Here is a 12,220-nt window from a genome sequence, read left to right as displayed (position 1 = left end):
CAGGACTGCTACAGATTTACACAGGAGTTAAATGCTAGCAAAACCCTTCATTTACATAGTAGTACACAATTTTATATATTGTCTCCCTTGCACAAATGAAATAACCATTCAAAAACTTCCCTTTCCCACTCTTTAATGAAAACTAAACTAAAACTTAGGGCTCCTTTTTCAAAGGTTCGCTAGCGTTTTTAGAGCGTGCTACCCGAAAAACTATCACCTGCTCAAGAGGAGGCGGTAGTGGCTAGCATGCGCTAAAACTGCTAGTGAGCCTTTGTAAAAGGAGCCCTTAGTTTTATAGACCAAGTCATCAACCAAGAGGAGCTCGACTTGGTTAACAATAATGTAATACTACACTTGACAAGGAAAAGTAGACTGAAATAGTTAATTTCCAAAATGTTTAGCAAACAAAAAAGTTTTCAGAACTTTCCGGAATAAAGCAAAAGAACCTAAACTTCTTAATGTAAGCGGTAAAGCATTCCAGAATTTTTTAAAAGCAAAAGAATGACTAAATCTCTTAAAGGTTCTGTTTTTACCACTGAGAGAGGGGAATGTAAGTTTTAATTTTTGAGAACTTCTGGCAAGATGAGAACTATGAACATTCCAGTCTAAGGAATCAAAGTGGCAAAAATGCAAATAGGATTGAATTCTAACTATTAGCATCAAATAAAAAAGTACCGTAACTTAAGTCATGCACTTACTCCCCAAATATCCACTATTCTCACATTAGAGTAAAGCCAAGTTTTTAGTTCTTCATGAAAAGACCCATAATGGTCCAATAGGCATAACTCAGGAGGCGTTTTGTTCTACAGCATTGGTGCAAATGTTGAAAATGCCCTAAGCCTCCATCGAGCATATAGATAGATTTGCAATAATGGGACTTATAGTAAGTCCCATTATTTTCACTCTTTTGGGATCTTGTCAGGTATTTGTGACCTGGATTGGCCACTGCTGGGAACAAGATACTTGGCTTGATGGATCTGCAGTCTGTCACAGTATGGCAACTCTTCTAAGTCCCTCTGACTAGAGTGCCAATTACATTTTGAACATAGGGCACTAATACTACTTATGGTCAATAGTGGTTAATCGAAAATAATAAATCCAATCCAATCCCATTCCTAGGCCAGATATCTAGGGGCATCACCATGAATAGTGCCAAATGTCATGCATAATATCCATACTTGTACAGGTAGTCAGAGCAACAAATCCAGTAGTGGCTGCATTGAAGCCCAGCATGTTACCAGGAAGATTAATCTAGTAGTCACATTCTAGGCAAGCTGAAAATGGTGTAGACATTTAAGGGATGAACAAAAGGAAGGTTGAGTAAAAAAATAAAAACTAAGGAGCTCTAATGGTTAGCTAAGTAAACTGAGTGTTGCTAATGCCCTAATCATAGTTTTCAAATGCATGCTTTAAAAAACAAACAAACAACACATTAGAGGGAGCCTTTAAATCTATTTAGAGCGGCCTCCTCTCTGATGTAAATAGACAGGGAGTTCTAAATCTGGGGGGCTGTTACTGAGAAAGTCGTAGTGTGTCTCGTGTTGATATCTTCAACGATGGAATGGAAAGAAAGTGTTGCACATTTGATCTAGGAGACCTTAGTGAGTAGTATGGTATAAGCAGTTTATTGAGAAAGACAGATAATTTTGATAATCTGATTTTGAAGGTTAAAAGAGCAAGTTTATATGTTATTCTGTACCATACTGGGAGCCAATGAGCGTTTTTTTTAGGAGTGGAGTGACATGATCAAACTTTTTGGAGTTTCTGATAATTTTTATAGCTGTATTCTGGATGATTTATAATCGTCTTAATTCTTTGTGTGTTTGTCCACCTTAAGATCATCACATACAATCACATCTCAGTCCTGTTCTTTTGTCGTGCACACAAGTTCTTTACCCCGTAAACTGTATTGTTCTCTTGGGTTTTTGCAGTCCAAATGCATGACTTTGTATTTCTTAGCATTAAATTTTAGCTGCCAAATTTCAGACCATTCTTCAAGCTTTGCCAGTCTTTCTTCATGTTATTCACACCATCCAGCGTGTCTACTCTATTGCAGATTTTGGTATCATCCGCACAGAGGCAAATCTTACCTGACAGCCCTTCAGCAAAATCGTTTATTAAAATGCTGGACTGCCAGAATTTAGAAAAAAGGTACCGGGGGGATGTCTGCCTGCCTGCTTGGACCGCCGGATTTAGAAAAAAGGTATCGGGGGGGGGGGGGGGGTGTCTGTCTGCCTGCCAGAGAAGAGCGACTAAAATGGTTTAGGGGCTGGAGGAGTTGCCGTACAGTGAGAGATTAGAGAAACTGGGCCTCTTCTCCCTTAAAAAGAGGAGACTGAGAGGGGACATGATCGAAACATTCAAGATAATGAAGGGAATAGACTTAGTAGATAAGACAGGTTGTTCACCCTCTCCAAGATAGAGAGAACGACAGGGCACTCTCTAAAGTTTAAAGGGGATAGATTCTGTTCAAACGTAAGGAATTTCTTCTTCACCCAGAGTGGTAGAAAACTGGAACGCTCTTCCGGAGGCTGTTATAGGGGAAAACACCCTCCAGAGATTCAAGACAAAGTTAGATAAGTTCTTGCTGAACCATAACTTATGCAGGTAAGGCCAGACTCAGGGCACTGGTCTTTGATCAAAGGGCTGCCGCATGAAAGGACTGCTGGGCACAATGGACCATTGGTCTGACCCAGCAGCGGCAATTCTTATGTTCTTATCAGTCACTCATCTCCTGGTATCCACATCTCTTTCTTCTTACTTATTCCATGTTCGGCTTCCCTTTCCCATTTTTTTAAACATCTTCACATTCTCATCTCATCCACAGTTCACTGTTTCTTTACACACTCTCTCAACCTCTTCCCTAGGCCTTCCAGATTCTCCACTCTTTCTTATTGGCATACCCATGTAAATGTTTGATTCGATATCTGGAGGTTAAGTACACCTTTTTTATGCCTTCACAACTACGTGCCTTTCTAGCCCTTAAAAAGATTTCTAGTGATTTATGAGCATAACTGGAAGTATGATATATGGGTTAGTTAATTGTTAATCGTATACCGCTTTCTTAATTTTGTATTTTGCTTTAAGGAATCCCCTCCATGGGTAAATTGGATCTCCTCCACTAATGGTGGTCTAAGAAAGAGAAAATTGGTATTCTTTCAATTGTAATTTCTTATGTACAATGCATTATTTCTGTTTTTCTTTAACAAGTGAATTACTTGTATAATAATTACAAATCTGATAAATAAAGGAAAAAAAAAGAGGAGGGCAAAGTACTGTAGTGTTTAAGAAGGGAATTATAATTTGTTCCAACAACTATTCAAAAGTATTGCGCTTTGTTAGCTGGATGTTGCCACTCCCATTAATTTATTATATTGAAAATTTGTTTTTCTTAGTTTTCAAATAGAGGTTGTGGAGACAAACACAGTGTCTGAATTCAAGAAAGCGTGGGACAGGCATATGGGATCTCATAGTTTAGTTTCATAGTTTATTAAAATTATGATTGAACGCTAATCCTTGGATAGGTACTTGGAGGACAAAGGGATAGAAGGGTACAGATAGGAATAGAGGTAGAGGTAATTAGTCAGGGACCACTGTTTCAGGCAATAGGCCTGATGGGCCGCCGCGGGTGCGGACCGCTGAGCAAGATGGACCTATGGTCTGCCTCAGCGAAGGCAACTCTTATGTTCTTATGTTCTTATAATATTTGAATCGTTGTACATTAAAATATAAAATGGGGAACGAACACCAGATAATAAACAAGACCAGACAAACTTGACTTGGAAAGGGGGGTATAACACAAGGAAAAGAGGAAGAATTACAAATTTATAAAGAAAAGAGAACATAAATAGTAAATTAATTTTGAATTAAGAAGCCAGGATGAATATAATTTAGCATTTTAGAGATTACAGAAGCAGACAGAAAATAGATAGTGGGGTATAGAACACAGAGAAAAGGAATACAGTTATACTAGCAACATTTCAGAAACAAGAAAAAGAGGAGGATGAGAATCCAAAAGCCTCATCAACTATTTTGTTGGCTCACAACTAATTTACTTTAAGATACCTTATTCCTAAAACTGGATCTCACTAGATAAACAGACTAGGCAGTTCAGTTTCCTCATAATAAAAAGTTATGTCCCTAAAGAAAATTTTTATTTTACCATGAACAGAATGCACAGTTACACAAAAGTTCATATTTGTGTGTGTGCATGCATTTCAAGTGGTTTGCTTGTCAGAAAAGATCAAATTGGTCAGTTCAATAGCTACATTCAAAGATTTACAATGAACTAGACCTCAAATATATGGATGCATATTGGTCTTGTAAACAATTGACATTGGTTCCAGTACCAAAAAAACAAACAAAAACAAAGCAGATATTCTGCCACATATATATCTAATCATGCTCCACATTCTGTCATCTAATGCCAGAGTCTGCTGTACGCAGACTGAAAATTGTGCTGGATTTAGACTTCTTTTATACCTATAATCCTCTCAAAGAATAAAGTCCATGACATGCTCTGGTGTGGTCCTAGAAGCTGCCTTTTGTGCTGTGACACAGGATGAGGTTGATGATTGTTAGGGAATGTCATGAAACTTACTGTGGTTAAAAGTCAAAGAGTTATCCAGGCTGCTCAGCTGCTGTAATCTGGCATGCATCAATCCTGTTCTGTTACGGGAAACAGGTAATGTCTGAGATTTTCGATCATGAACTATGGGTCCCAACCCCTCCTGGTTCCTGCAAGATGGGTGAAATGGGACAGAGGGAACAGTTAGACATGCCACGTTGGAATGAGACATGGAGAGTTAGTAAAGCTGCTATAGTGCAAACAGTACTAGAAGACGATGTCCTACAGTGCAGCCTATTTGTTTTATTGTGTCAAAACTAGACCAGGCAGCATTTACAAGCACCACAGCAACTATATGTATTTCTCTCTAAACAAAACCTCTCTCAACATGTTCTGAAAACAAATTCTATTAAGCCACAGGTTGTTTTTTTTAAGGTTAGACAATCTCATATTGGTTAGACACGTCTCTAACCAAGCTAGTATAGTACATTCCAAAAACTATGTTTAGAGGGCAGACAAAGCAGGGAATGGCATGTGATATGAATGTGATAGTTTAAGCAAATGAAATGTTAACTTGGAAACATGCAAAGCTCACATGCAATGGAGCAGAAATTCAGTAAACAATCTAAGACCTGCAGTGTCTTACCCAGGCAGGAAGGGAGAAGAGCCATATACTTTGTTAAACGTGTCAGCAATCAAGTGAAGAAAACAGAAAAGTGACCTGTGTTAGCAATCAGCATAGCTAACTTTTTACTGTGTACCACCACCAGAGCAGATAAGAATTGGAAAAACTAATGCTGTAATTATACAGTATATTCATCCTTGTACTCTTAAGTTCTCTTTGGATGTCAGGTCTAACAATATGCATTTTACTTGATCTCACATGTTCTTGATATGACAAGACAATTTGACAAACTGCAGTTGTGTGTAACACTGCACTTGTATGGCTTAAACTAGGTAGCAAATCAATCTAATAATCAACATATTCAAAGAAAAAATCTGGCACAGATTTATTTGGAGGAAATTTTTTTTTGTTTCAGGGTTGTTGGGTTGTTGTTTTTTTTTTTTACTGATTGGATAGTTTCAGTACTGACAAAACCTAATAACTTATTTTGTTGGATGAAGCTCAGCTCTTTAAAATGTTGGGATTTAAGAGACTGAAGCTCCTTAAATGGTAGGCAAGCTATATAATTATACAAAAATTAAGAATATTTCAAGGGAAATAGAAGGGATCCTCCCTTTTCCTTTAAAAATATTACATATGTAGATTAAATAGAACCAAATGTAAATGAAATTCAAATATCATTAAATTGCTGACTTATTCCCATGAGAAATATGAAGCAACTGAGATAGGCATGCAACTTGAAACAGGTTTGGAAAACATCAGAAAGCAGTTTTGATTATTACACTACACAACCTGATTTTAGAAAGGGTACCTATGTGAAAAGTCCAAAAAAGTACCTATTTTATAAAGGTAACAAGATCCCAATATCCTAGTTTTTTTTAAAGGCTTTAGGAACCAGCCCCTATGAGAGCATAAATGTGTGGAGGGGAATAATAAAAAAAAAATGTCTAAGTCCCCTTTTGGCCTAAGGCCCTAAACGTTGAAAGTAGAAGCAGGGAAAATGGCCATTATCAAAAAAAAACATCCAAAAGGAGGTATTTTTGATAATGGCCTGCCTCTACGTTCAGCTGTTTAAACGCCCAAACCACCACTACGTCTAAACTTACACCATATAATCAACCAAAAAATAGCCTAAGTCCCAAGTGCCCAAAACAAGGGCTTTAAGGCAAAGGTGGAGCCAGTCCTTCGCCTAAAAGCTGGAATCTGTAACCGATGTCTGTCAAAAGCAACACCAGTTACAGAATCCACACACCCCCTACAACGATCTGAGTTGACGGGGGGGGGGGGGGGGCGATCGGGGGAGGGAGTGCGTCGAGGGCAGGAGGGCCTGGGATCCCTCCTGCCCGTATCTTAGTGGGGGTGAGGGTAGGTCGCCTGGCCAGGAGGGCTTGGGCTCCCTCCAGGCCTGATCGTAATTGGCAGGGGGGAGGGGGGGTCGTGGCTTGCCGGGGCAGGAGGACTTGGGCTCCCTCTTGCCCCGATCGTTGTGGGGAGGTCATGGTTCGACGGGGCAGCAGGGCTTGGGCTCCCTCCTGCCAGGATCGTTGTGTGTGTGGGGGGGGGAGTGTGATGCATTGCGGCAGGAGAGATTGGCTATCTCCCCTGCTGCGATGCGATCACCTCTCTATCCGAACTGCCACAAACCATCGCTGCAGTTCGAGTAGAGGGGTGATCGCATCGCGGCAGGGGAGATGAGTCATCTTTCCTGCTGCGATGGTTGCGGGGGGGGGGGGGGTGGTGGGTAGGTTGCCGGGCCACTGAGCTGATTGCACCAGCCGCCATCAGCTCAGCAGGCCCTTTTTTGGAACTTATACCTGTTTTGACTTGGTCTAAGTCAAAATGTATAAGTGCCGACTAGGCAACCTGTCAAAAGGTTTGGTTATACCTGCTGTACGCCTAGGTGTAGGTCGGCCCACCTCCCGCCCTTTCCCCTCCTCTAAAAATGCCTCTTTTCGCTCTATGCGTTTAGAGGCAGGGGAAAGGCCTAAACTGGTTTTAGATACATTTAAAACCAGCTTTGGTTATGGGTACTTGGACGATCAGGCTTTTTGATCGTTCAAGTACCCATTTAGGCAACTTTTTAGACTTTTTTTTATTATTATTATGAGCCCCATAGAATATACTCTATTTATGTACTCATATTTTATAAAATATGTTCATACATCACATCTCCTTCCTTGGTCCAAACTATGCCACCTAGAATGCCCACATGCAGTGCATAAATAAAGTATATGCTATTTGGTCACCTTGTGTACTTAGTTGGCCATATACACTGGAGTAATTTTATAAAAAGACTTTGCCATGTGCAAAAACAACCATTCATGTATAACACTATACAATTATCTCTTATGTGACCACAACATTTTGATATTACACATTATGAAAATAACTTAGACTCCCCTTTAATCAAGCCACATTAGAGCTTTTACCACAGTGACCGGCGATAAAAATATCTAACACGGATTGATAAAATGGGGCCTTATTTTCTTTTACACATATCTTTAAATCATTAAAAAAAAAAAATCTTTATTAAATTTTCAAGGCTAATACATTGTACATACATTAATAATCAGAATCAGCACTTACAAACCATCAGTAACAATACAAAATTGCCTCCCCCCCTCCCTTCCAGTACATTCAATCAAGTAATAAAACCAAGGGGATAACCCTCCCCCCTTCCCTGGATATGTGTATAAATCTAAAGGTAATGAAAGGTAAAAGACAACTATACTGAAATAACAAAAGTCGTTAATGGACTCCAAACTATCTGAATAAATTATTATACCCCAACATGTCAGCGTTCATTTTCTCATACTTATAACACAAACATAAATTGTGGGTAACCATTTGCATGGCAATCCCGGTCATGATAATGAAAAGCCGGCATTTATACCGGTCCAATGGGGGTTTAATATGCAATAGTGTCTCACAGATAACTACATCATAAGTTAATGGAATCGATGATTCCAGTATGTTATTGACATGTCCCCATATCGACTTCCAAAAATTGAGTATCAAAGGACAATAGAACAACAGATGATCCAGTGTCCCTATTTCAAGATGACAGTGACAGCATCTATTAGATTTAGAGCTATCTAACTTCTGCAAACGAACTGGGGTCCAAAAAGATCTGTGTAACAAGAAAAACCAAGTTTGTCTCATAGATGCTGACACTGTACATCTCATTCTTCAAGTCCAAATCCGTGGCTATTGAGAAGCAGAAATCTGCTGCTTAATCTCAATGCTCCAAATGTCTTTCAGACTAGTTTTTGGTTTTTTATTCAAATATTCAGATATTAATTTATACCACTTGGCTGCCTGATGTCCTAGCATATATGTCTGGAAGCAAAGGCCCGGCAAGCTATACTGATTATTTAAATTTCGCCAATCAGCCCATTGACTAAATTTTTAAAAATATAAAAATATAATAATGTATATTTATCATATCCTTCCTTTGGTTCATTTATCTTTACACATCCAGGAGGGGTGGGGGGTTAGAAGGAGGGGAGTAAATATTGATAGTATAATTTGGGTAACTTTATTCTTTATTTGTATTATATATTAGGTTATATTGTGCTATTATTATATGAAATTCTTGAATGATATCTATGTTACCTGTACAGATATTAGTGTAATGTATGTAATACCTACTAATCTTTCATTTGTATGACATTGTTTTTGATTAAAAATAAATAAATAAATTTCACCAGTCAGGGAACCCCTTCTTTTTTTTTTTCAAAAGGTAGAAAAAAATTTTATTTTATATTTTGTAATTAGAATATTTCAGATTTGAAATATGTATCCTGCTAGAGCTGGTATTACACATAACTGGGAACCGCAAAGCCCAGGCTGTGCTTCTTTAGCTTCCAGCTGGCTTAGGGCTCTCTCTCTGACCAGGGGGCAGTTGCCCTAGTTGCACTCTCCTAACACTATTCCTGCCATGTGTGACTGAAGTATTCTGTTAGCTTGATTTTTCTATGTAGCATTCCTTTTTTTTTTTTTAGTTCAATAATTTTTATTGAGTATTTTGAAAAATACAGGGAGCATTTCAAATACATAAAAACAAAATAAAGCTTTGTGTATAAAGAATCTGCAAATATATATTTAACTGTAGAGGACCATAGCAGTAAGAAAAGCTCCAAGTATTGGAACTGCTTGTGAAGACTATATGAGAAAAAGATGAGGGAGAACAGAAATAGAAATTAAAAGAGAAAGGAAAGAAAGAAGAAAAGAGAAGAAAAGGAAGGGAAGACAGGAGTGTCTACGAAGCAGAGCGTACATAGGAATCCAGGAATGACCAGGGTGATTTTTTGCTCTTCAAATTCATGGAGGTTCGGAGTGTAATTTTATTCTCATATGCATAGGATTCAAATCTATGATACATACACAGAGAGTTCCACCAAAAAGTATAGTCTAGTAGCGAAGATGATTTCCAATTTTTCAGAATGTGCATGAGAGCAGTCACAAACATGGTATTGATGAGCTTAGGAGGACAGTTTGATTGTGCGAAACAGGGATGTTGAGAGCGAAGGATTATAATGTCCATAGAGATCTCTTCCGAGCAGTTAGTGATAGATTGTATGGTGTTCCAAATTTGAGTCCAAAAGGAGCGGACCAAAGTACAATGAAAAAACATATGATCAAGAGTTCCCTCCTCTTTCAAACAGTTCCAGCAAACAGAGTCTTGCTTTAAGTTGGCTTTCCACATGTGAAATGGGGTCAATACTGCATTCCACATAATAAAGAACATTGATTGTGAAACTCTAGAAGATAAAAGCGGGCGGTTTGTTGAAGACCAAAAGACTTCCCAATCAATGTCAGAAAGCGGAGTGGTGAGTATAATATCCCAGTGTTTCATAGATTGAGGTGAAAAAGTGAAGGAATGATCTCTCAAAATATTATAGAAAAAAGATATAGCCTTGCCTTTTAATAGAGTCAATAAAGACCAATGGCGGATAGTATTTTTGGAAGTCATGAAGTCAAAACGTATATGCACAGAAGACAGCACTCCAATGAGTGAGAGCCACTGTGAATAAACAGAAGAAGGCAGCAGGTATGTGGAGCAAAGTATATCAAAAGGAACTGACGCAGTAGACAATTGATGGGCAAACCATATACCTGCCCGCTGCCACCGTTTCCATGAGTTTTGGATTTTGGGATTATTCCAAAGAGACATGAGTGGGCTAACATTAACTGAGATCTCAGCTAATGTATCTAAAAGATGAAGAGCATGCTGCGTTGAACCCAACAAAGAGTACCTTCTCAAATGTCTGGGTACTGACACTGTTAGTAAGCAGGAGATGTGTAAAGGCGTGCATAAAAAGCACTCCATTTCAAACCAAGCAGGAGGATCTTGGGGATAGGAGTCAGTAACCCAGTAAGCTCCATATTTAGCTAGTGAAGCAATATAATAATGAAAGAAATCCGGGAAGTTAAGACCACCGTTAATCTTAGAGGCTTTCAGCTTGGCGAGAGCAATTCGAGGTTTTTTCTTGTTCCAAATGAATTCAGATAGCTTCCTATTTAGCCAATGAAAAAATGACTTCCGGCTTAGAAGAGGAAGCATAGAGAGAGTGTAATTAATTTGAGGTGCTAGGGTCATTTTGATGGATGCTATTCTACCACTCCAAGACAAAAAAAGTGGAGACCATCGAGATGTAGTATTTAGAACTAGATTTTTGACTTTAGATATATTAAGATCTTGAGCAAGAACCGGATCCTTATGTATTAAAATCCCCAAGTATTTCACAGCTTCATGTGACCATGAGAAGGGAAAATGAGCCAGATCTGATTGAAGAATGTTATCATTCAGAGGGAAGATCTCTGATTTCTCCCAATTGACAGAGCATCCGGATAGGAGGGAATATTGTTTGACAATATGTATAAGATGAGGAAGAGAGGATAGAGGGTTCCTAAGAAAAATTAAAACATCATCAGCATAGGCTGCTAATTTGAAGTCTCGATCAGAGGAGGGAATACCGTTAATTAAGGGGCTTTGTCTAATAGCAGAAAGAAGAGGCTCCAACACTAAATTAAATACCAATGGTGAGAGAGGACAGCCCTGTCGAGTGCCTCTTTGAAGGGAAAATTTATTGGATAAAGAGTTGTTAATCAGAATACGAGCTGTGGGTTGGTGATATAACGCTTCTATCCAATTCGTGAAGAATGAGCCAAAATTATACCATTTCAGGACACGGAAAAGAAAAGGCCACTCCACCCGGTCAAAGGCTTTTTCAGCATCAATAGCTAGGCCTATTATAGGGTCTGACATTGTTTTAGCGTGAGCGTTAATATGGTGAAAGAGGCGCAGGTTATCTCGTATATATCTTTGTTTAATGAACCCTGTTTGATCTTTATGTATAAGAGATGGAATCACTTTGGTAAGTCTTAATGCAAGTAATTTTGCCATTATCTTGTAATCTAAGTTAAGGAGAGAGATAGGGCGGAAGTTTTTAACCAAGGTGGCGTCTCTGTCAGGTTTAGGAATTACTACAATGGTGGCTTCAGTGAAATTGAATTGTTTGTCCGGAGTGGAATGGAGGAAATCATAATATGTAAGGAGATGAGGGGCTAAGATGGTGCGAAATTGTTTAAAGAATTCGTTAGTAAAGCCGTCCGGGCCGGGGGCTTTCCCAGCAGGTAGGGAAGATATGGCAGCTTCTATTTCTGATATAGTTATCGGGGAATCTAGTTCCAATTTAACAGAATCCGATATGGTCGGATGAGTTAAGGAGGAAAGAAAGGAGTCTATATCTGATTCAGGAGCAGCAAATTCGGATTGGTATAATGAAGCATAAAAATTTTCGAATTGAGAGGAGATTAAAGATCTGGTTTTGACTAATTGACCTGATGGATCTTGAATAGCCGTGATATGTAGTCTTTTGGATTTAATTTTAAGGTATCTGGCCAAAGGGCGACCCATAAGATTATCTCCCATATAATGACCAGAATTGGAAATTAAGATATCACGCCTGGCTGTACATGAAACTAAAGTATTATATTCATATTTAAGTTTTTGGATACGTTGG

At 38.7% G+C, this 12,220-nt stretch overlaps 1 protein-coding gene across 4 annotated transcripts in view; it reads right to left on the bottom strand.

Annotated features, from left to right (window-relative positions):
- The window catches only part of DOCK9 (dedicator of cytokinesis 9), a 1,074,749-nt gene that overhangs the window by 275,616 nt on the left and 786,913 nt on the right, over nt 1-12,220 (bottom strand). For 2 of the 4 annotated variants that reach the window (XM_033947591.1, XM_033947592.1), the window contains exon 38: nt 4,601-4,737. The exons of the other annotated variants lie outside the window; for them this stretch is intronic. In XM_033947591.1, coding sequence (XP_033803482.1) covers nt 4,601-4,737 — 137 coding nt within the window. The remainder of the gene's footprint in view (nt 1-4,600; nt 4,738-12,220) is intronic. 4 annotated transcript variants of the gene reach the window in all.

The sequence above is a fragment of the Geotrypetes seraphini genome, chromosome 6 (genome assembly GCF_902459505.1).
Source record: "Geotrypetes seraphini chromosome 6, aGeoSer1.1, whole genome shotgun sequence".
Taxonomy (NCBI): domain Eukaryota; kingdom Metazoa; phylum Chordata; class Amphibia; order Gymnophiona; family Dermophiidae; genus Geotrypetes; species Geotrypetes seraphini.
This window is presented reverse-complemented; position numbering and strand designations above follow the sequence as displayed.